This window comes from Gastrolobium bilobum, unplaced genomic scaffold (genome assembly GCF_033153095.1).
Source record: "Gastrolobium bilobum isolate Gb01-03AN ecotype WA unplaced genomic scaffold, APGP_CSIRO_Gbil_v1 utg17977, whole genome shotgun sequence".
NCBI classification, from domain to species: domain Eukaryota; kingdom Viridiplantae; phylum Streptophyta; class Magnoliopsida; order Fabales; family Fabaceae; genus Gastrolobium; species Gastrolobium bilobum.
Window position 1 is genome coordinate 193,640 of NW_026898207.1, and position 26,363 is coordinate 220,002.

General features: G+C 32.6%; 2 protein-coding genes across 2 annotated transcripts; both read right to left on the minus strand.

Annotated features, from left to right (window-relative positions):
* Positions 1–2,058: 2,058 nt before the first annotated feature.
* On the minus strand, positions 2,059–5,655 carry LOC133313876 (uncharacterized). Its single transcript, XM_061515290.1, has 2 exons — positions 5,027–5,655; positions 2,059–2,719 (listed from the first exon to the last, which is right to left on the minus strand). Exons 1-2 carry the CDS (start codon positions 5,653–5,655, stop codon positions 2,059–2,061), a joined length of 1,290 nt encoding a protein of 429 aa, XP_061371274.1.
* A 17,325-nt stretch (positions 5,656–22,980) lies between these two features.
* On the minus strand, positions 22,981–25,659 carry LOC133313869 (protein RDM1). Its single transcript, XM_061515282.1, has 2 exons — positions 25,528–25,659; positions 22,981–23,734 (listed from the first exon to the last, which is right to left on the minus strand). Exons 1-2 carry the CDS (start codon positions 25,595–25,597, stop codon positions 23,355–23,357), a joined length of 450 nt encoding a protein of 149 aa, XP_061371266.1. The 5' UTR covers positions 25,598–25,659; the 3' UTR covers positions 22,981–23,354.
* Between the last annotated feature and the right edge of the window lie 704 nt (positions 25,660–26,363).

Consider the following 26,363-nt stretch of genomic DNA (forward strand, 5'->3'; position numbering starts at 1 on the left):
TGTTTCAAATCTCACTTGCTACCTTTTTTATAAAAAAAAAATTCAAGTATAATTATTTTACAAAAAAACATAATTTTAACTTTAAAATAAGTTAATTAACAGATACACTTAATTTAACATGGTTGATCGAGTACTATGTAAAGCACATAACGCATTATGAATGGGACAATGTAAGAAAACATAAGGCCGTTTGGTACGTGCCTTTTGTCAGGATTTTCGAGAAATTGATTTTTCTTAAATTTTAAATTTTTAGATATTATCGTAAATTAAATGTAAAAATTATATTTTTAAAAATTGAAATTTCTGAAAAAAAAAAAATTCTCTACCAGACACCCCTTAAAGTATTTCGGTGCTTTTATAACTTTTTTTCCCGGATGCTTTACTTGGTCTATCCATACGAAAATATTTATGGTACATCTGTCTCATATTGCATTCATGTGATTGGCTAATAGAAATGGAGGATCAATTGAGATATCTGTACGAAGAACAAAAAAAAATATTTTTTTAATTCAAATGACAAATGCAGCTATAGAAATTGATATCCTATCCATACAATGAATATTGATTAACGAAGTTGAAATATTTTAAATATTGAATACTTGTACCTTATATTGAATTAATTTAGTATTAAAAGCTGGGGCCACAACATATATTATCATCGCATTGCAAAATCGGTTAAAAGAAAATTAGGAAAAGAAAAATCGAAGTTTCCTATGGTTTTTCGTTCTTCCTATATTGATAAACATTGACAAATAAAATGGAAAAAATCACATAGGTAAATATAATTTAAAGAGATATTCTTAGGTTTAATTAGTGCATGTTAAAAAAAATTCTAAACAATAATTACTTTTATTTAAAGGTTTTTTTTAAAAGGTTTTTAAAATTTAAACTCAAAATAAGTTAATGTAAACAAAGATAATTGATCCTATCGTATGCTATGTTCCCTAGATGACACGTGACTCATTCTGAATGGTATAATATAAGAAAATTATCAGAACCTATTTTTCCCACAACTTGCATTACTTGCTCTGTCCATACAACGAACCCTGACTAGAAAGGTTGAAATATTTTAAATAAGCTATGTGATATTTTAAAGGAGGTAAAATTGTGTCATTTTAAGTGAGAAAAAGAGATAAATAAAGAAGAGAGAGTGGAAAAAAAAAATTGTTAGTCTCACCTCTTTGTGAGAGTAAAATGATATAAGTTATGTCATTTAAAAAGACAAACATTTTTCTCTTTAAATATATATATTGAATATACGTACCTTATATAGAACTAATTTAGCATCATAAGCTGGATAACAACATATATTATTATCGCATTGCAAAATCGGATAAATCACTGGGAAAGTTTGAAAAAAAACAAAAGAATTCGTTCTAAGTTTCATCTTTTGATGAAATATTAAGCTAAATAAATCACTAATATGCATTTCATGGAAACTTGAAAAATAATGAACAAGGTCAAAAATAGAATTTTGAAATAAAGAATGACATAAAAAGTAATAAATAGAAATTTGCATCTAGAAAGAAAAAAAAAAGATATAATATTAACAGACATTTGCCTGTGGTTTAATTTGTCTGTACAGTTCAAATCTTCAGTTCAGTACCAAAAAAATGCTGTTAAAATCACTCCCCTAATTTCCTCTGCTGTTGAGGGTAGAACCATCAAAACTAGCAACTCTAATTTTCCTAAGAACTTTTCACGAAACAGAATCAGCTAAAGCTGCAATGACTGAATTGCAATTTGCAGTCACTTCTACATGGAGAATATGTTTCTCAAGTTGCACGAGACAAATTGTCTCATACAATACAGAAAAAAATTGATGTGACCGACTAAGAAAAAGAAAAAGAAAGAGAAATAAAAAAATGAACCCCACCCATTTTTTGCATGTTACATGACAAATTGTGTCATGCAACATAAGAAACATATTTCACCTTCTATATATGCTCAAACCAAAGTAGGAACACATATGTTGGTTATCACTGCAGCATATGGTATATGTATATATATATCTTTGTAATGCAAGAACAATATTGACCCAATTCACTTTCAATCAGGTTAAGGAAATGAAACTTGTTCTTCATGACAAAGCTCCTTCCTAAGTTTATGAGAGAAAAGCTGGCATGCATCCATGCTAAGATCAATAGCAGCTGAGAGAGCAATGAAAAGAGCAGCATCAGCCATGCATGTCACATGCTGTGCCCCAACTTGCACAACAGGTTTACTAACTTTGCCTTCACCTTCCACAGTTGAACCCATCACAAACCCTTCACCTGGTAACCTTGAACCCAATCCAGAGTCCTTCATTACTTTATAATCAATGCAGAATTGGCCACCCTTTTTCACATTCAATGTGGCTTCAGCAATTGGTATTCCATTTGAAGGTCCATTCTCAGTAACAAGTTCAAACTTGTAGCCCAAGCCATCAATAGGACCTCTTTCACGCCATGCCTCTAAACGACCCCATGGCTTCCAGCTACTCACAGAGGCACCATTGGGACGAAGAATGAGCCATGCACCTGGGTTTGATCTTGATACTCGATCTGAACCAGGGGAAGGGACAAATGGGGTGATCATAGAGGCTGCAGCAACTGGTGAGCCTGAAAGATCATGAATCATTATCATCCAACCTTTTCTCTCCCTCCCATTGCGTTCTCTAACACCTGAGAAGGTTCTTCTCCATTTACTGTGGTTGTTGGTAAAATCTGAGGGAAGAGACCTGAATTTTCAGTAAGTAAAAAAAAATTAAAATCATGAACAAGAGGTAGTATAGTATATATGATTAAATTAAGAAGCATATATAATTATTCATTAATTTAATATAACAAGTAACAAACTAATTAATTTATATAAGATATTGAGGCAGCAACCAGATACTGGCACATGGGAGGGAATCCAGGGCAGTTATGTTTCACAGTTTGGAAAATCTCAGCTTGTCTGTTTGACCATACCAAACCTGGGTATGTAGCTAATGAAAGACCATTTATTATACATATATGCAACATAATAATTTAGTTATGAACCTATTATTTATAACTAGACTCGAAGATTAGGCATCAGAAGAAAAAAGAAGGGAGGGCAAAAAACTTAAGTTTAAAATTGAGTCATGGATTCATTGTATACAAAGAAAACCTGTTAAAGCATCTAATTCAGTAAAAACAGGGGTTTTACTTAAAATCTGTGACAGTGATGTTTTAGGTAGATAAGGCAGCGACTGTTAAGCTTAAGCATCTATATGTTTATGTTTTATCTTATTAAATAAATAAAGAGTAAATATCATTTTTGGTCCTCAGCAAATTTCACAATTGCTTTAGTCCCAAGCAAATAAAAAGTCTATTCGTGGTCCCTAAGAAATTTAAAATGAACCCATTTAGTTGAAATCGTGGTCCCTAACAAATTCAAAAAATACCCATATTAGTCTCTCAAAAGGACTAAAATGGGTCTATTTTGAATTTCTTAGAGACCACGAATAGCCTTTTTATTTGCTAGGGACTAAAACGGGTATCGTAAAATTTGCAGAGGACCAAAAAGAGTATCTACTCATAAATAAACAAAGGGTTCGCTTTTTCTGCCTGCATATAAGTTATATGCGGTAAGCTCAATACGACGTCGTTTTGGGGCAGAATTTTTTTGTAATTTTAATTTATTTCAGGGTTATTATAGTCTTTATAATTATAATTTTCTAATCTTTCAATCTCAAAAATAACATTGTTTTGAAAGTAAATGCAGACAAATTATCTGCATTAACTTCAGAAATATTTTTTTTATAAATAAAAAGTTAAAGACAAATAATTGAAAGAATGAAAATTCTGAAACTGCCAAAATGGTGTAATATTCGTGTATAGGGGAGTGACAAAGGTTATATCGGAATGTCAAAATTGTAGTGTGAAGGAAAGTTTTCCAAAAGTGGATTTGCCAGCCTAGGAAATAGACCTATGAAAATGAAATTTTTTTTGTGGTACCACTGACATTCATTAAATGTTTCTTTCTTTCACGGGAAAGAGAAAGAAACAAATGGAGGTGATAATTTTCCATCAAATGAAAATGAGCACAAAAGGATAACAACTAAGCCACGAGAGAAACAAGAAAATGAATTGGAGCTGGATAAGGTGAGAGACCCGACTAAGCATGTGATGATGGTTACTGGTTAGGTACCACCACTCAAGATATCGACAAGCCAGCCCACGTGCCTAAACCTCACCTTAATTCTTAAATATAATTAACCTACCATATTATTCCCACTAATAAATTTCCCAACCTAAATAAAGTACACTAATAATATTTTCATATAAAAACTTTGGTATTTAGTACATAATTTTATATTAACCATAACCGATCATGTATTCTTAACTTTCCATATAATTACAAGAGTTTGACCATTTCCTTAGTTTTTATTATAGTCAAACTTTTTAAACAAATTAGTAAGGGGATTGCTTCTCTGATGCAGCGTCAGAGAAGTTTTCTCATATTAAGAGACAAATAAAGTAGGCCCCACTAACTTTTAGAAAAAAGAAAAAAAAGAGGCACATCTTTAGAAGACAGAGTGACATGAGAGCTCTATTTTATGCAACATAAGAGTATAATTTCTCAATTAGTAATAGCAATTAATTTTTTTTAAAAAAAAACATGGTGTGGACCCCACATTTTTTCTCTCTAGTGCAGAAGTTGCAAACCCTTAATTGAATGGACCATAATGTAAAAATAAGCTAAATATGAAAATTCAAAAGATGATAAATTAACTGGTGATAAGTTATTTCAGTTTAATCGTGATCTCGAGTTTGATTGTCTAAGAATTTAACTGTGTTAAAATTTGACAGAGGGAGAATATCGTGGCTTATGTGATTTGCCTTCACCTTAAATTAGACTAATCGAATAATTGATAAAATAATAGATAATAATAATAGTAATAATAAAAAAAAGGTTGGACATGTAATTAAGTGGTTGATTTGATTCACCTACTAAGGCTCACGCTAGCAGATACAGTGATTGAAAACTAAAATGCACCAGATAATAGCAAGTTACTTACCGGGATCTGGAGTTACGGTCTGCACTGAACTTGCAGCTGAAAACAGGTTGTCTGATATTCTCCTGAATCTGAAAAACAACCGGGCTACACTCCGGTTCACCTCCGAATTGGAAAACGAACCGGGGGTCCGGTTCAGACCGGATCACCAAATGAAGCCGAGCCGAAGGCTTATTATCCGGTTCATTGTTATTCTTCTTCTTCTTCTTCTTCCCTAGTTTGAGCCACCCATTGTGGAACGTGGTGGAACGAGAGAGAGCACCGTTGAGGTCAATGCTCATGACAACACGGCCAAGCAACTTGGCGCCGGTGAGGCCACACGTGCGGGCCATGCTGCCGGTGTAGACGGAGACGCGAAGCGTGACTGCGGGCTTGCCGGAGAATCGCCGGAGAGCGGCGGAGTCGAGGTGGAAGCCGGCGGAGGAGGTGGTTGTGTCTGGGGGAGCAGAGTCGGTGGGTGAGGAACAGAGAGGAAGAAGAGCAATCTCGGAAGGGAAAGTGTTTATACGAATCTTGCAGAAGCATGGTGTGGTTGAAGGGTGAACACCGGAAACGGGTGCGGGTTTGGTTGCTAGTGGAAGCTTCAGAGCCATAGACTCAACCATGAGCCGAACAAATGGGCACGGATCCATTGATGAAGCTCTGTTCGGAGTTACTGGGTTTTTGTGAAGGTACAGGTACAGGTACAGAGTTTCGAAAACAACAACGTTTATGTACTAGGATAGTGTTGAAAAGGATACCACGACTTTCACTATTTCACTTCTCTCTCTCTATACCTTGCAGGGTGTGGATTTTATTTTATTTTTTTATTTTTTTATTTTTTATTGGGTTGGCTTTCTTAGCGGGAGAATGACTGAATGAGAACACGATGGTGTTGGTGTTGGTGTGAAATAACGAGGGAATTTTATAGATAAATGCCACAGTAGAACTCTCACTCTCTCACTGATGTTTTTGTTGGTGGTGATTTTTCTGTTTCTTTTTATTTTTATTTTTATTTATTTATTTATTTATTTTGGAGAAGTACCTATAATATAAGGGAATCTGGTTGGATCTGCACTGTTAATCCCATTTTTGCTTGTTGAGATTCAATCATGGTCCATGGGTGATTCGGGTAATACATAATATAACATTAGAAATTTTAGATTTTGGATCATGATCCTGGCCTGACTTATATTTTTGGAATTTTGATTTAGCCGTCTCATGTATTCTTAAATTCTTAGTGAAATTAATTAATTAATTAATTAATCATTATGTGAAAAGTCAAGTTGTCTCTCTTATCTACTTGTCTCTTAATCAGATATATACTAGTTAAAAAAATTAGCTAACCAAGAAAATATATGATTTATTTCTTAATGTGCGATATTTTGTATGAATATAAAGAAGGAATATTGAATCAAAATGAGGTCATTTTGAGACGAAAATCAAGATATTTTTGTAATTATAATTTATTTCAGAGTTATAATTGTTTTCTTCATTATAATATTTTAATTTTACAATCCAAAATAATGTCGTTTTGAGAACGAATATAAATAACTTAATTACATTCACTTTGAAAACATTAAATTCTATAAAGAAAGAGAGAGAACCTTTAATTGTATGCACATAGTATAACACGTTGTTTCTCCCATGGAGGATGTACATTATAATACAATTTACTATATACATGATTGATAATATATCTTACAATTAATTTTAAACATTCAATTTAATTCAGTATTATATTGATATTATGTACTAAATAATTGAATAATTTCGAAATTTATTTTATTTTAAAAGCTATCAAGTTATGGATTAAGCTTGTTCATTTCATTCTTCTTTTGAGAGATCGTCAATCTATGTATATTACACATATATATATATATATATATATATATATATATATATATATATATATATAGAGGGTTATATTTACAAATTTTTTGTATACAAACTCTTATAAATTATATTATGTATTCTCGAAAATACATTATGCTATACTATGTACTTCCAAGAGATTATAATGTAATTTATAAAAATAATTTGTAAATTGATCATTTCCATATATATATGTGTGTAACAATAGATGCATGAACAGGGTGATGAGAGTTTTATGGAAGGAAAATATATAAATACTCTTGCTATAGGTGTGCATGACAACCATTCTATTTTCTGACACTGTTTCTGAAAAGAAATAATTCTTTTCTATTTCTATGCTTTGGAACAGTTTTTGAGAAAAAAAATATGTTTGATAACATGTTTTATTTTTATTCCGAGAATGAGAATTGTGTTTGATAACACAACAAATAATAGAATCAAAAATCATTCCAATTAAACATAAAAAAATTTTGGATCATCACTTTCCTTTTTATATGGTGTGGTGGTGGTGGTAGTGGCGGCGGCAGTGGTAATGGTGGTGGTTGTAGTAGTGACGTTGTGGTGGTGGTGGCGGTGGCAGCGGTGGAAGTAGTGGTGGCAATGGTGATGGAATGATAGCGGCGACGGTGGTGGTGGTGGTGGTGACGGTAGTGACTATGGCAATGGTGGCGGTGGTGATAGCAGTGGCCGCAGCGATGGTGGCGGTGATGGTGATGACATGGTGGTGGCGGTGACGATGGCGATGGTGTAGTAGTGGTAACAGTGGCATGGTGGCGGCGACAACGGAGGTAGTGGTGGTGACGGCAGTGGCTACGAAAATGATGGTGATGATGATGACATGGTGGTGGAGGGGCGGCGGCGGCGGCTGTGGCGGCGGTGTAGTGGCGACGGCGGCGATGTCGATAGTAATGGTGGCGTCGTGGTGGCAGTGGCTACGATGATGGTGGTGGTGGTGATGGTAGTGGTGGTGGTGGTGATGGTAGTGGTGGTGGTGGTGATGGTGGCTGTGACGTAGAGGTGGCGGTGGTGACAGCAGTGGCTGCAACGATGGTGGTGATAATGGTGGCGATGGTGGTGGTGGTAGCCGTGGTGATGGTGATGACATGGCGGTGACGATGGTGTAGTGGTGGTAACGGTGACATAATGGCGACGGCGGTATAGGTGGTGGTGGTGACGGCAGTGGCTGCGACAATGGCGATGATGATAACATGGTGGCGGCGGCGGCGGAAATGGTAGTGGTGGTGGTGACAGCAGGGGCTGCGACGATGGTGATGGTGATGACATAGTGGCGGCGGTGTGGTGGCGGCGACGGCGATGACAGTAGTTGTGGTGGTGGTGGCAGTGGCTACGATGATAGTGGTGGCGGTAGGTGATGGTGGTAGTGATAATTATGATGGTGGTAGTGGTAGTGGTGGTAGTGGTACGACAATGGTGGCGTTGGTCGTGTCGGGATGGTGGTGGCGGTGGTGATGATGGTAGTGGTGAAGAGTAATTGAGAAAGATAAGTGTTTCTTATTTTGTGCCCGGAAACAAAAAAACAGAAATTTTTTTATTCTTTTTTCTGTTCCCCAGCACAAAAATTAAACCGGTTCATCCCGGAAACAAAAAAATAAACCGATTTTACCAAACGAGTTTTCTATCCATTTATGTTCCCGGAAGCAGAAATAAAAAAAAAATTGATTCCGAGAAGATTGTCATACACACCCTATGTAAGCCACACTCGTGAATAATAAAATAAATACTACGTAAAAACATTAAGTTTTCAATAAACATCTCAATAGTTTAATCACAACGAAAAGTGTACTGACACTTATCTAAATTTTACTTTATAATCTATGACCACATCGATAACATAAAAGTTGAAATGTAAATGTATTTTTACATTATAAATTTATGTAACATGACAAATAATATATATATGGGCTTATCATAACCGTACAAAGATGGATCAATAGTAATAAAGGAAGAGAGAAAAGGAAAATCATAACCATTCAAAGGTGAATCAATAAATATAACAAAATAAATAATCAAAACGACGTAGTTTTGGGATGGCAGGAGATAAACTTATCTCAAACAGCTTGAGAAATGTTTTTCCCATAATATATATATATATATATATATATATATATATATATATATATATATATATATATATATTTATTTATTTATATATAAGTGTTTAGATTAAAAAGAAAATGACTTATTGAAAGAGTGAACACGATATAGTATCACATTCTAATCTTGAAAAACTGAGGTCAATGTTAATTAAAATAAAATAAAATGAAAAATGTTTAAAATAATATGGAATAAGAGATTGTTTATTTGGATATATCCACTGATTTATCAATTATCTGATTAATTTGATTTTAGTACTCTTGAATCCATTATAAAGAACGATTCTCCCGAATTCATTATCTGATAATGAAATGGATAATTTTATACCTTTAAATATTTTTTTAACTAAAGAATAATTCACATCTCTATTTCCTCTCTAAGTGGGGGAAGCAATTAAATTAGGGCCAAAACTTGCATAAATGGATCTCTTTTTAACACTCCATTCCACCGTTTCTTTTTTTTTTTTATTTCATCACCCAAATAAGGGAGGGACCTAAGATATGCCCTTCTATTCTACTTCATTCCATTGGTCCCGAGCTTTGAAACATAGCGTACCTTTTTGGTCTATTTGGGAGTTTGGAGAGGAAAGAAATGAAGGGAATTCAAGGGGGAGGGAGAGAATTTTTTGAGTGCTACAATTGTATACAAGTGGGTTCTTCTCTTTGCTAAAAAAGGAAAATATTATCTCATTTCAATCCAAATATTTTCCCTAATTCCCGTTGGATCCTCACTTTTGATCCAAAAATGGGAGATAGATATATGTACGACCGTAGCACAGAAGAAACTCTCGGAGGAAGGGAAAGGAAAATGAAGGGTATTCTATTTCCCTTGTTTGGATTGGGAGTTAAATATTCCCCCTCAAACCCTCCAAATTGGAGGAATATGAAAAAGGTTTTGAAGGGTTTTATAAAAATTACTAATTCTCATCTTTCATTTTTTTTAAACTCACAAACATAAATAAAACCTTCTAATTTCCTCCTAACAAAGTAACAATGACTCCCAAAGACACCCTTAGGTTTTAGGGACTGATTTGGGGAAGTCTTGGTCGTGTCTGATTCCCCTCTCTTACGTAAAAGAGCTTCCACTCTTTATGCATATAGTATCGTGCCATGGTGGTTCAATTATACTCTCGCAGCCTACCTATTCCTTTGCATTATAGTCTATAGATAGATATGAATTAGTGTGCGAATTTCTCCGACTAAAGTTTGGAATCATTCCACCACTCTTATTACTAGCCCATAAATTGAAGTTCTGTTTAACTGTTACTCTACCAAATGCTACGTTGAAAAAATGATTCAGGTAATTTTGAACAACTTTTGATGGTCATCAGAATCCTGACTTCATTTTTTAAGATAAAAATTTTCATTCATTTAAGTCATAAGAATCAGACAGTCAAATGAATGAGATGAGCTATAATTTTCTTCTAGTGATTTTACTACTAAATGATAAAAATTTCACTTAATGCAAAATAAATGCGGAAAAAAATGTAAAGTAAAAAAAGAAATTTACTACTGAATCGAACTCAGATTCTCTTCCCACTTACTCCGCGAGGTCATTTTTGGCAGTCCCGACCCTTGTGGGACTTGTCCAAAAATAGAAAACAAAAAGGACTGAGAAGGAATTTTAAAGAAAGATAAGGATATAAGTGAAAGAGAATTTTTCTTTTTTGGGAAAAGAACCATCCAATAAATGATGGACTGGGTCCATTTTAAAAAAAAATCCCTACTCTGCATGTGTTGCAAACTGAGCTACACTCATTAAATATTACTGTCTTTTTTTTAGAAATAACTTATAAAATAACAATGTAGATAATATTTTACAACTTTATAATGTAAATAATCTTCGATATTTGTTTTATCCTCCTTTCATATATTTGTTAATTTTTATAATTGAAAAAAGAAAAAAAGAAAGACAGAAAGAAAATAATATATTATTAAAAAAATTCTTACACTTTTTACCTAAATAAAAAACTCTTAAACTAATCTTTTAAATATAAACATATATTACTATATTTATTTTAATAAAGGACTAAAATCATAATTCGCTAAATTAATAAATAGTTTGTACTTTTAAGAAATTAATACGATAGGGGAGAAATGGGTCTGCTTAGGGGTGGGGTCCTCAACAGCTGGGTTTGGGTTGTCATTAAGCTGTCAAGGGAACTAGAATGAAGAAAGTTGGATTCGACTGGATTTGGACAAAGCGAGAGAGAGAGAGAGAGAATTTTTCTTCGCAGAATAAAAACATCGCATTCATTTGGTACATTCTTCTCCTCCTATAATCCTTGACTTGATGGCGCTTTTTTTTATTTTTTATTTTTTATTTTTTAGGATTCATTTTTTTCGGTGGTTACACCAAATAAATTATCTGCAATAAGCTCAATACGACATTATTTTGAGACAAAAATTATGATATTTTTGTAATTTTAATTTATTTCAAGATTATTATAGTCTTTATAATTATAATTTTTAGTCTTTCAATCTCAAAATGACATTGTTTTGGAAGTAAACGTAGTGATGCAATGAAAATCTTCTGGATAGAGAATAACAGATGGCGCAGACGCACAGAATTTTGTTTATCCTCACTGAATCACATCTAACTCTTCTCATATCTCCACTTTGTTTTTTATTTTGTTTTTTTAATTTCTTTACCCGATTTTTAATTAATTGACTAATCAGAGCACAGAATTATAAGAAACACAAAACTCTTTATATCAAATTTTTATCGCTATTGCATATTTCAAAATCACTAACTAAACTGTATCAATCCTTACCAATTGGCCGATTTGTTTTTCTAATAGCACGAACTTGTGGAAGTGCGTTATCTAGATCCAGCTCTTAAGTGTTGGAAAGCCATCTTTACTACCCCACCATGGGTGGTGCTAGCTGATGACCTCATTTCATATCAAACATAATAGAAAACAACAAGTAAAGTATATTCAACGAGGACGTCAGTTTTTTTTTTTTTTTATATAGTTTTTATATAGAAATAGGTCAGTATTTGCTACTTGACAGATTGGTTCATATAATGACAAACATTTTTAAAAGAACAATATTTAAAAATTGTGTCAATTTTTTTTTTTTTTTTTTTTTGGAGTTACCCAACCCTAATTATCTCTTTGAGACGAGTTGGCTCCCTCCGGTATCCCCACGAGCTTCGACTCTTTGAGCCGGCTATGAGACTAATCCGGAGTGTGGGGGAACAGTGATGGCTAAAAATTGTGTCAATTGGTTCAATTGATTATTTTTTTTTACAATAAATACAATTATTATGGAATCAAATTATAATACTTTCATGGGAGAGGGATCAGCTTTAGGAAGAACATAGAAGCATTTTTTTTTTTAGTATAATATATTCTAATGGACATAAAATAACATTCTTAAACTAAACTTTAGTTTGGGGATAGCCAGATCATGTTCTATGCATGGACGATATCCTGTTTTAGGCTCTTTGATGGTTCTTTATTATCTCTACTAGTGCTTTAATTATGAGTTGTTCAATACCTTTTTTTTTTTTGGCTCTGGCATGTAAGAAATGGTGTGCATCTCCATGAACTCTAACACTTGAGTCAATAAGAAAATGAAGTGAAGAATACAAAATGATTTTTTACTATGATTTTTGTCATGTATTTTTATTAAATAACGATAAAATCATAAAGGAGTATGAAGAGGAAAAATTACATTTTATAATATACAAATTGATAAAATAATTAACATTTAGACTATGGAAAAATTAAAAATCTTTTAAAGTGACTTTATCACTAAAGTGAGTAAGTAAAGATATGTATACCATGTCTACCAAAAAAAAAATATGTATACCATTAAATTTTAATAAATTAAAATCACAATGTTTTATATTAAATTAATAATGAATATAATATTACTTGTTTATTAGATATAAACTCACTCTAGAAAAAAAAAATTATAAATTACATATGAACTATGAGTAATGATATTTTGCACGATAGCATAAGAGTTTATTATAAATTGATAGAATTTTTTTTACATGGACAATATTAATTAATAATTTTAATATTTTAAATTAATTAGGTTAATGAATATTCCAATTTAATTGATTAAAATAAATTGAATTTTTGACATCTATTGGTATGAGCCTAGTTGAGCAGCACACAATGTAGAGTCTAACAAATTCCTGATGGATAGACCTATCAGACACATTGTTGAATAAGGTAATGTTAAGACAGTTAGGTCTCTTCTCTTGTCTATATATAATAGGATTAAATCCTATAAATCATCGTGCTCTCATCGCACGAAGATTACTGTTTTCCAAATAAATCATATGGAGAATAATTCTTGTAATCAAACCAAAGTTTTTTGCTCCGTAAATAATATGGACCAATTAGATAAAAAAAATAAAAATAAAATAATTGATACATGATATTCCATTATTGTGCTTGTACTTATTATTTTTGGATTATTTGTGAATCTACATACACTATTAGTAGAAAAATTGTCTATATGTCTTATAATACAATCGAGACTTTGTAAAGATAATATAGCAAAGTGCCACTGAGATTTACTTTTTAAACAAATGCTATAATAGCAACATATTATATATATATATATATATATATATATATATATATATATATATATATATATATATATATATATTATTAATAGATAAATTTTATGATAAATTTTATGTAAGTCTCGTTGAAAACAGAGTGTGTCCAAGTTATTTGATAAGATTCACATAAAAATTATTCAATAATATAAAATATGTATTGAAAAAGAATAAATTGCTAACTACTTTGAATAAATAAACATTTATATTATGAAAAAGTAACATTTAAAATAAATTAATCTTGAAAATTGACATACATTATATTATGTCAATTGGGCTATAAAACTGCCAGTTATAAGATAAGTTATACTTTTCATCAGTACCCACATATCAATGCCTTCAAGTAGGGTGTCACTTGATGGACAGTGTACATTGGTTTGGTCAATACCACCATAGCATAATCCAATAAATCACCTTTCTGAGTGATAATATATACAATTAAATTCTTTTTAAAGAAAAATTAAATGATTATGACTTATGAGTATATATTTATGGAGTTTTTGTTTGTCCTTTAACATGATATGGTAAAATTTCCTACACACACAACATTTTATGGAGCTCACATTTTTTGAAGCAAAAAAAAAATTAATAAAATTAAGGCACAGAAAGCGAATCTCAATAACATGACACAATCACTTTTCCTACAACATAACTCTTATAAAATCCTATATTTATATATGCTTTTTTATAGCGTGGCTCCTATGTCCCATCTAATTCCTTCTTAATGCGGCCATTAACTAAAGAAGGCCAATTATTTTATAGAAAAAACTATTCTCTTACTATATGAGATAAGTTTTTTCTCCTACACGTTTTTCGGTAACTGTGACATCTTTTTCTTTTATTTATTTTTTATTTTTTAAGTGATGGAGCCCATAAATTTGTCTCAGACACGAGATAACTTATCTTCTTTAACATGATATTAATAAAACTCTTAATTTAAACTTCACCCCGTTTTCTTCCATCACTTTTGCACTTTTTCGGCTTTCTCTTTTCATGGATTCCAATAGAAGACGACCCAATGAAGCTCACTCTTAAACTAGCTAGTATGTTGTTGTGCCATTCCAATAGGTTGTTTTGGTGAATCTATTTAGTGATTTTCACTTTATTATATTTGTTGTCTTGCTACGCTACCAAAAATCCCAATCAACATTCATTGCTTGGTGGATCTTAAGCAAACCAAATCCGTCATGTTACTTCAATGTCTGTGAATATTGCAAACAGCACATCGAGACGATATTATCATTTGTAGTTTTGCCCCAATTCCAAATTTGCCCGGTCCCCCTTCTGATCAACATTTTTGATAAAAAAATTTAAAGAGAAAAAATATTTATATATGATATGTGTTTAAATTCATAATATGTAATCAATAACCTACTATGATTTTAATTTTGATAGTTAATTACAAAGATTAAATTTGTCCTGACTAATAGTCTTCTATTAGTAGTGCATGTATTACTACTCAGTAATTTTATATCATCATTAATATTATTATTATTATTATTATTATTATTATTATAGTAGTAGCCAATAATATCACTAACACAACACATATTTCTCTGCTTGTTGAGTCGTGCTACACCTCTAATATTATTGGGTGGAAATCGAACTTTCAGTGCCCCACCTTTGAGGTCGTAATGGCGTTTAACTTTAATGAATAAAGTGATTTTTATGGCTAGGTAATGGCCACTGGTTAATATTATTGAGTATCACTCATACTTCGCATTTAGATTATGATTTTTGTTGATTAGGTCAGCAAAAAGTTGATTAGGTCAGCAAAAAGCCAAATGAAATCCCGTTCATAAAATTAGTAGTTTGGGCTAAGATCCATGAATAGCTGTTAAGATTTTTCAAATCCTATTTATATTTCTTTATAAATCGAATGACTTGTAACGAGTGGTAATAAAATGAATATAATACAGATAAGCTGAGCATAACCCTACATTGGATTAATCAGGATAAACCTCTGAATGAATTTTTCTTCCCCTTTTTTTTTCATTTTTCAATTTATATGTAGGGGAAAATTTTTCTGCAGTTAATGCAGATAAGGTATCTGTATTTATTCTCAAAATGACGTCGTTTTGGTATTGAAATCTTAAAAAATTATAAATATAAAGACTATTATAATCTTGAAATAAATTAAAATTACAAAAACACCATGATTTGCGTACCAAAATAACGTCGTATTGGACTTACTGCTAGGGATGGCAAAGTGGGCAGCCCGCCCCGCCCCACCCCGCCATCAACCTGCCAAAAAATGAGTCAACCCGCCCCGCCCCGTTTGACGGGTTGGCCCGCCAGCCCGAGCCTATTTTATACTGACCCGCCTCGGCCCGCCTATGACCTCCATCAACCCGCCAAAAAATGAGCCCGCCCCGCCTCGCCCCGCTTTTCAGATGACTTGAAAAACTCAGCCCGCCGAGCCAAGCCCGTTTTGCCATCTCTACTTACCGCAAATAACTTATCTACAATAACTGCAAAAAAAACGAACCCTTATATGTATTGTGCAATTGTCGATTTCGAGCAAATGTGATGTGACTTAGGAAGTGCTTAACATAGGTTTACCCTTTTCATTTTTATTATTTCTCGCCGAGGAAGAAAATTTAGAGAATTTTTCAAATCAACTAATATTAACCGACTAGTACGTTACCCTACCTAAATTAATGTCAACTTTGAATTTATCATTCCCTCTCATAAAATTTTCTGGCTCCACCATTATATACAGCCATAGTATATATTCAGTGACATTCTCCTTTTCCATTCCCACTGCCAGCATCAAGAATGAAGGAGAAGGTGCATGGTGGGCACACAGACCATTTGGGTTGTGATATGCAATTTGGTCTTTGGTCAAGAATCAAGATGGATGTTGATTTGAATATGTGGTCCATCTCTGCAACACCACACCTCACTGTGGATCCCTTATGGTTTTGCTTTATTATGCATGATATTATTAATTCCTTTAATCAATAACCATTAACTGTAAGTTTGGCACTGAATCCTTTGCATTCACAAACGCCAACAATTATGGGAGTTAAACCATGATTAGTTAGCAATCGTAATTTAGGACCCTCCAAAAACACGCCATAGATAATTAGATGTTTCTATTAGCTGCATTTATATAGGATATATTGCATATATCATGACTTGATCAAAGGGTCTCTCTAAAGTCCAAAGTTCAAATTAAATCCCAATTTTAAATATTTGGATATATCAAAATGAGTTGTTATTCCCACTTCCAATTATCAAACAGAACCCATGATTATCCGTAGAAACATCATCTTGACGCTTTTCTAACACGATGATTTTGGTTTTTTCTGTAAGTTTGAAATAAAAAAATGATTTTATATAAATATATGTAAAATAATATGAATTGGTCCTTAGTTAACAATCTTTCCCATTTAGTGTTTTTTCCTGCCTGGGAACCTTATCTATGTTTCAACTTTTATGTGTTCATAGCTGTGAAAGGTGTCATAGGTAGTCTTTTGCTATCAACATATGAAGATAATAGAACGAAATTTTATTGTCTTTGCAAAATATTAGAAACAAGGCTATCTTTAACGGGGAGGGTTATATTTACAAATTTTTTGTTTACAAATTCTTACAAATTATACTATATACTCCTAAAAGTACACTAGGTTACACTATATATTTCTAAGAGTATAAAGTGTAGTTTATAAAAATTATAAAAAAAAATTCTAAACGGATCATTCCTCATCTTTAATTAGATAAGGTTCCTATGGACAATTTGTATTTCCTTTTTTATTTTTTTTTATTTTTCTTTAGATAATCACAAAGCTTAATTGTAATATGAATACACTACTTCAGAAGTTTGGTACCACAAATTATGAAGAGTAATTTATCTCAGTACATACACTCAAAACTAATTTATTTTTGTTTATTTTCTTGATTGAGTTTTGCGTATCGCTAAAGATCGATCATGTACTCGTAGGGACTAATTAACTCATTACCTTTATCATATGAAAACTTCTTCTATATAGACATGAGTTTAAAGGATGACTATATTGTCAGCTAAATTATTGTCTCTGTTTAAATCAATTTTGCAATTGGTATATTGTAACTTGTTTTTTTTTTTTTTTTTTTTGAGAAATACCTCAAATACTCATAAACAAAATTATATATTAGGCTTTGCTTTGTCTTTAATCGAAGTATCTCACAAGCATTGCTTTCTCTAAGGTTTGTATACAAACTCACTTGGATTGTACTTAATTTATCATTAAAAAGGCAAAAGCAACAAAATTGGTGGGTTTAAATGTATCCTTCAAGAGTTAGTGGTGAGTTGTAACTTCGAACACTATAACGCTTGCTACCATCCTGAAATGATATTTTATTCACGAAAAAAAAAAAGTGATACCATATTGAGCTGAAAACGAAAGGAGGGCGAAACTGAGTGAGTAAAAAGTAAAAACGGATAATTTTCTTTCACCCAAAAAAAAAAAAAAAAAAACTATAATCTTTGTAATAGCTCTCATCCTTTTTATTTTGTTTAATTTTTCTGTGCACAGAACACATGATTTTTTATTTCCATGAGACAAAAATAATATATAGTACCTTAGCTGTGTAATCACTTTAGCTAATCACTATTACTTGTCCTCTAACATTATTTATATTCTTTTCCTTGATACTATGGTCCTCATATGACACTTTATCCCATTTCTTTTTAATGATTAGCTCAAGTTCAGCATTAAAATGATTAATTAGCCTACATTACAATTAAGAGTGGTGTTGCTTGGTCTTTCTTGGGCTCGACGGCTCAATACTTTGGAGGGAGATGTGAAACCTACGACAGGCCCAAGCCTGCTAACAATTGGGCTTATGGGGACCATCTAAGAGCTTCAGTTGTGCACGTGCGAGGAGAATGCAACCGCGTTACCGGGAACAGAAACTTCGGTGTCCACTACATTATTTATTTATAGGAAAAAAATGTGTGTCATTTCAAAGGATGTAAAATTATGTCATTTTAAGAGAGTGAAAGAGATAAATAAAGGGGGAGAGAGTGGAAAAAAAAAATACAAGTGTGGATCTCAACTCTTTGTGAGTGTAAAGAACCTTGAGATACACCACTCAAAAACTAGCTCAAAGGGTGGGAGTGCCTAAGGCCTTATAAATTTCACATTAGTTGCGTATACAACCAATGTGAGACTATATATCTCAACACGCCCCTTCACGCAAGAGCCCTTTGAACTTGAACTAGAAGCGTGAAATTGCACAGACCCAATTTTTGGTTTATCTTTTTTTGTGTTTCTTATTTTAATTCCACTTAAAAGTGGGGGGCGGTGAAGATCGAACTTGTGACCTTATAGTCAGTCAAGCTCTGATACCATGTAAAGAACCTTGAGATATACCACTCCAAAAGCTAGCTCAAAGGGTGGGAGTACCTAAGGCCTTATAAACTCCACATTAGTTGCTTATACAACCAATGTGGGACCATATATCTCAACAGTGAGAGTGAAATGATATAAGTTGTGTCATTTAAAAGGACAAATAATTTTCCCTTCTTTATAAGGGGTAAATACTTTTATCTCTTACACGTATATAAAAATGTATAAGATATATTTTTTTTCTCTTTTTTTTTTTTCTTCACAAAACTCCACATACTTTTATGTATATGTAGGAGATAATTTCCTACAACATAAAAAAAGTTTAATCCCTATTTATAATATAAAGTATTGCATTCATTCTAAAAGCTTTGTTTTCAAAATCCTGTCAGCATGGCTTTGTTAAATTGTTATGGAGAACTGTTATCATGTGTGTACAGCGAAATAGTTTTGCTGCGAAAGTTTATATGCAAGATTTTCCTTTATTTTTTTATTTGGTACAAATTTTCCTTAATTTTTAGCTTGGTGTCGAGAACCTTGTTTTTAGTCAAATTATTTACTAAATCTCCTGTAACATAACCTTGGTATCATTGCAGGACATCTATACCTTTAATCTAAACACTTATATCTCTTTATTTATATATATATATATATATATGGTTTTATTAATCCCATGTCATATAGATAAATTTGTAGGCTCTACCATTTGAAAAAGAAAAAAGAAAAAGGTGGCACAGTTATCGAAGGGTGTGCAGGAGAGAAAGTTATCACATGTAGCATAAGAGTAGTTTTTCCATATATATATATATATATATATATATATATATATATAGAGAGAGAGAGAGAGAGAGAGAGACTTGTTGAAAGAGTGAATAGAGTATAGTATCACATTTTAATCTTGAAAACTTGAGGTCAGTGTCAACTAAAATGAAATAAAATAAAATGAAAAATGTCTAAAATAATATGGAATAAGAGATTGTTCATTTGGATATATTCACTGATTTAACAATTATTCGATTAATTTGATTTGAGCACTCTTGAATCCATTATAAAGGATGATTATCCCAAAATTCATTATTTGAGAATGAAATGGATAATTCTATAGCTTTAAATATATTTTTAACTAAAGAATAATTCTTATTTCTCTTCACTCTCTAAGTGGGTGGGGGTGGGGGGTGTGGAAATTAAAGTAGCAGCAAAACTTGCATAAACAGGTCCCCATTTAATACTTCATTTCGGCCTTTTTTTTTTTTTTTTTTTATTTCATCACCCAAACAAGGGAGGGACCTAAGATATAGCCTTCTATTATACTCAACTCCATTGGTCCCGAGCTTCGAAACATAACATACCTTTAGGATATGTCTGACAGTTTGGAGGGGAAAGAAATCTAAGGGGGGAGGGAGGGAATTTTATTTGAGTGCTATGGTTATACAAAAGTGGGCTCTCCTCCTTGCTAAAAAAGGAAAATATTATCTCATTTCAATCCAAATATTTTTTCCTAATTCCCCTTGAGTCTTAACTTTTTATCCAAAAATGGAAGAGATGTATATACGACCGTTGCACATAAGAAACTCTCGACATAGAGGTGGCAAAAAAGGTCAACTCGCCCCCACCCACTGCTATCCTGCCAAAAACGAGTTGGCTCGTCCCGCCTTTTGAATATGGGTTGAAAAACTTAACCCACCCTGTTTTATGGTGGGTTGGCGGGTCAACCTGCTTAAAAAATTCAAAATAATTAAAAATAAATTATATATTATGAATTTTATAATATTACTTATTTTCATGTCACACTCCCGTTTTTTTTTTTTCAAACTCAAGCCTAAATGTATGCTAATATTCAATAAGATATTATTTAAGAACTTATTTTTGCCTCCATATATGGATAGTCTTTGTCATAAATAAAATTTTTCTTCTTTATTTTTCTAGGGGAGTACTAAGATAAAAAAAAATTTGGATATCATAACAGCTTATTGAGAAATAAACTACTACCTAACAATGACAAATAAAATATTACCAAATAGTAATAATAATAATAAAATTGACCCAACAGGCTAACCCGCCACGAACCCGTTTTGACCTGCAACTAGGCGAGGCGGGTTGAGGTGAGTACGTGGGTTGAAATGTGTAATCCAACCCATCCTGTTTTGGCAAGTTAGCGGGTTGACCCATCGGGTCTCATATTGCCATCTTTACAAGTCGAGAGGGGAAGGAAATGAACGAAAATGAAGATTATTTATTTTCCACTTTTTTCAGAGTTAAAAATCTCCCTCAAACCCTCCAAATTAGGGGAACTCCAATTTTAAAGGTGAGAAGAATTTTGAAAGATTTTATAAAATTCTCTAATTTCCTTCCTTCATTTTGTTAAACACAAAAAAAAGGGGAAGTCATAAGTAAAACCTTTTCCATTCTTCTTTTTTCCTCCAAACAATAACTCCCAAAGACACCCTTACATTTTAGGGACTGGATTTGGGGAGGTCTTGGTCGTGTCTGATTCTCCTCTCTTTCGTAAAAGAGCTTCTAGTCTTCTACTCTTTATGCATATAGTATGGTGCCATGGTGGTTCAATTATACTGATCTTATAGCCTAGCTATTCGTTTGCATTATAGTCTATAGATATGAATTAGTGTACGAATTTCTCGATTAAAGTTTGGAATTACCCAATAAAGTTTGAAATGATTCCACCACTCTTATTACGAGCCGATAGAATTGAACTTCTGTTTCATTGTTATTCTAGCAAATGCAACGTTGAAAAAATGATTCAACTAATTTTGAACAACTTTTGATGTTCATTAGAATCCTGACTTCATTTTTTAAGATAAATATTTTCATTCAATTAAGTCATAAGAATCCGACTGTCAAATGAATGAGATGAGCTATAATTTTCTTCTAGTGATTCTACTACTAAATGATAGAAGTTTCACTTAATGCATAACAAATGCAAAAAAAATGTAAAGTAAAAAAAGAAATTTACTAGTGAATCGAACTCAGATTTTCTTTCCACTTACTCAGCGTATATATTGCAAACTGAGCTACACTCATCAAATATTATTGTCTCTTTTTTTAGAAGTAACTTATAAAATAATAACGTAGATAATATTTTACAACTTTATAATGTAAATAATCTTCAATATTTGTTTTATCCTCCTTTTACATATTTGTTAATTTTTATTATTGAAAAAAGAAAGAAAGAAAGAAAATACTATATTATTTTTACCTAAAAAAACTCTTAAACTGATCTTTTAAATATAAACATATATTACTATATTTATTTTAATAAAGGACTAAAATCATAATATGAAAAACATATATTGCTATATTTGCTAAATTAATAACTAGTTTGTACTTTTAAGAAAATAATACGATAACAAATTTTTTTTAAAAATGAACCCTTTAAGTTTAAATATCTAATTTAAGCGTAGAAATGGGCCTGCTTAGGGGTGGCCGGGTGGGTCCTCACAAGCTGGGTTTGGGTTGTCATTAAGCTGTCAAAGGAACTAGAATGAAGAAAGTTGGATTCGACTGGATTTGGACAAAGAAAGAGAAAAAAATTTCTTCGCAGAATAAAAACATCGCATTCATTTGGTACATTCTTCTCCTCCTATAATCCTTTACTTGATGGCGCTTTTTTTTTTTATTATTATTATTCTTTGATAATGGGCAGTGATACTGATGATAAGGAAAATCTTCTGGATAGAGAATAACAGATGGCGCAGGCCCACAGAATGTTGCTTATGTCCTCACCGAATCACTTCTAAATCTTCTCTTATCTCCACTTTGTTTTTTGTTTTTTCTAATTTCTTCACCCAATTTTTATATAATTAACTAATCAGGTAGAGCCGCACAGGATCATAAAGATAACAAAACTCTTCTTATTAAATTTTTATCATAATTGCATATTCAAACTCGAAAACACGACTAAACTGGAACAATCCGTACCAATTGGCCAATTTGTTTTTCTAATAGCACGAACCTGTCTTCCAAGTGCGTTATCTAAATCCAGCTCAAGTGTTGGAAAGCCATCTATAGTACCCCACTTTGGGTGGCGCTGATGACCTCATTTTATTAAACATAATAGAAAACTAGTAAAGTATATTCAACGAGGACGTGAGTTTTTTTTAATAGTTTTTATATACAAATAGGTAAGTATTTGCTATTTGACAGACTGGTTTATAATGACAAACATTTTTAATGGACAAAAGATAACATTCTTAAACTAAACTTCAGTTTGGGATAGGCCAGATCATGTTCTATGCATGGACGATGTCCTGTTTTAAGCTCTGGTTCTTCAGTATCTCTCTACTACATGCTACCATACAACGCCTCTAAAGACTAAACTCAATGGCTTCATGAGGTGTGCTCTACTGTTTTAAGCTCTCTATGGTTCTTCAGGATCTCTACTACATGTTACCATACAACGCCTCTAAAGACTAAACTAAATGGCTTCATGAGGTGTGCTTTAATGTTGGGAAAATGGAATCAATAAAACCATGGTACATCGGATCCACCATCCAGAGTTCAGCGATAAGCGCATGCGATGAGGTTTGTCGATGTACTTCTTCCATGAGCCAGATAGTGGCTTCAGCTTTGCACGGATGAATTATGTTGTCTAAGGGCTTATATTCATCCTCACTGCCAATTCTCAATTGGTCCCATTGCTTAAGGAGGACATTTGTGAGGTAATGAAGAGGTTGCCCATATAACTGCTTAATGGATCTGCCTAATCCCATCCATGAGGTAAATGGGATGACTGAGCCTCGATCACTAGGGATTGGGATCTGCTTCATGTATGCCTGATACAGTTCTGCCCGTATGATGAGTACATCTGCATACAAGCATGACCTTTAAAATAAGTGCATTCATAAGAATGCCAAGCAGCTAAAGATAAAATAAATAAATTAAGAAAGGCACGTACAAGCTAACTAGAAACCAAAAGACCTAATGAAAGCCAGTATTATGAAGAAATGTTTTTCAAAATGGTAACACTAACAACATTGAGTTATGAGCCAAGAATCTTGAAACAGAAAAACACAAAGGTCTTCCATTTTCAATGTGACTAGAAATGGAAAAGTTCTTGCTTGTGATCTCTTGGCCGATAAAATTGAAAATACAAATATTTTGAACATCATGGTGAAAATACAAAAACTAAAAGATAAAAAAAAAAATCTCAGATTCAACGCATTTATTAACATTGAAGCAACATAAAAACATTATAAAGCAAGATTAACTTCTCACTAATAATACACATCAAATAAGAAAGCAATAACATGCTGTAAAACAGATTTATAAAGCACAGTTGTAGTTCAACATTCTAACCATTTACCTCTTTAGCATCACAGTTAGCACTTAGCAGGTTAGATGGTTGTGCTTTTGGGGTTTATAGTTCTCAATAAGGTGCTAAGCCTTATGGGGTATATTATAGTGCTAAGTCTTACACAGGTCAGACCATTGGAAAAGTAACAACATGCCGTAAACTGTAAAATAGAACTATGAATCCACATCGATACAGAAAGAAGTGAAAACAGATGGGAATACAAATGTTTTGATTTTCACCCAAGGTTGAAATTGGTTGGTATAGAGGGTAGAAAATAACTATGATGCCTTAATGTGGCCAAAAGTGACGGGGTGGAGGGTAAAGGGGTTAAACTTCACCTTCAACCATCCAAATTTATGTGAAAGCATACAAATATAAAGTGGAAGGTGAGCCTTGGCACAATGGTTAGTATTGTTGCCATGTGAATCAGAGGTCATTGGTTCGATTCATGTAATCAGCCTCCTGCAATTGCAAGAGAAGGCTGCCTACTATATAACTACACAAAGGGTCTGACTCTTCCTCGGACCCTAGACTGTGGAGGAGCTTTATAGCACTAGGTTTCCCTTTAGACAATTGTAAAGTGATTTTCATTCACCAATTTTCACCAACTCAATGAGCAATATGATCAATCCCTATGGAGCATATTAGCATAGTATTTATAACTAATTCAAGTGAAATTCACATGCATTAATATCTTACTGTAATCAGACAAGTATGTATACCTGAGAATTATATTGCATGGAAGGTTCCAAAAAAATAAAAGACGCAATCAACCATGCTAAAAAAATGAGAGAAGCGACACTATCAGTCAGTATATCAAGCAACATCAAAAGACCAAATTTTTTTGGGATTTCAACCGTTAGGAAATTAGTATTCGCCAAAATACAACCTGAATAGTGAAATCCACCAAGTATCTTCAAAAAAAAAAAAAAAAAAAAATCAAAAAACAGTGACGTTTAGTGTAATGTAAAGCTCTATAACCTTCTAGACCTCAAGTTTACGAAAGAAAACAGCACAAACCCGGAATAAAAGAGGGAAAATGAAGCATTATCAGGTAATTCAAAATTCAAACAGTTATCGACGATTTCGTCAATGTCACTAACCTCCCCAATCCGTACACGAAACCAAAATCAAAACCCTAAGCTCGAACAGAGAAATGAACTGCATTTCGGTTGTTGACATAAAGGAAATAAAAATAAGTGGCCCAGGGAAGCTAGGGTTTATGTGCGGAACTGATAAAACGGAACGGAAGAGAATCGAAAAAAAAAAACAATAAAAAGAAATAATCGGAGCAAAGAAAGGACCTTTGGAGATCTGAAATGGAGGTGCAGAAGAGACGTTGAAGCGAGTATCGGAGGTGGTGGGTTCAGCCATGGAAGATCGTTGATAAGCAAGAGTAGGAATGAACCGAATGAGAACACTGAGCGAAAACCCTTTCGAATTCAACCCAAGATAAAAATGTGTTGGGGTGCACGTTAATTACTATGCAACCCCCGTTGGCGCACGTTAGTGGGAGTCACAAAATATTTTTTTTAATTTTATTTTATTAAAATTATGACAAATTATTGTTTTGTACTGGTTTCATTAAATAACGATAAAATCATAAAGGAGTATGAAGAGGAAAAATTACATTTTAAAATATACAACTTGATAAAGTAATTCACATTTAGACTATTGAAAAAAAAATCTTTTAAAGTGACTTTATGTAATACCAAAAAAAAATATATGTATTATTTATTGGCACAAAAAGCATCATAATGTGTTTAACATTGATACTAAAAGCGTCATCTATATTGATATTGGCGTTATAAACGCCATTACATGTTTAAGTTAAAATATTTTTAAATTGGATTAATTGCAAAGTAATAAACCGATTGAAATATTTTCAAATATCATTACATCTTAGAACATCATATTGTTTCTTTCGTTAATTAGGTTAAATATAATTAATTAGATAAGTTCTTTGTGATCATAAAAAACTGATTAGAAAAAGTATATTTGCCACAGAGACTCTTTTTTTTAAAAAAAATGGGACTCGCTAATTAAAAATAAAAATAAAAATTAGCCACTGTATATTCCCAAAAATACTCTGTAGGTGGCAGAAACTATTGCATAATAGTTTTACGTTATTATATAGAAA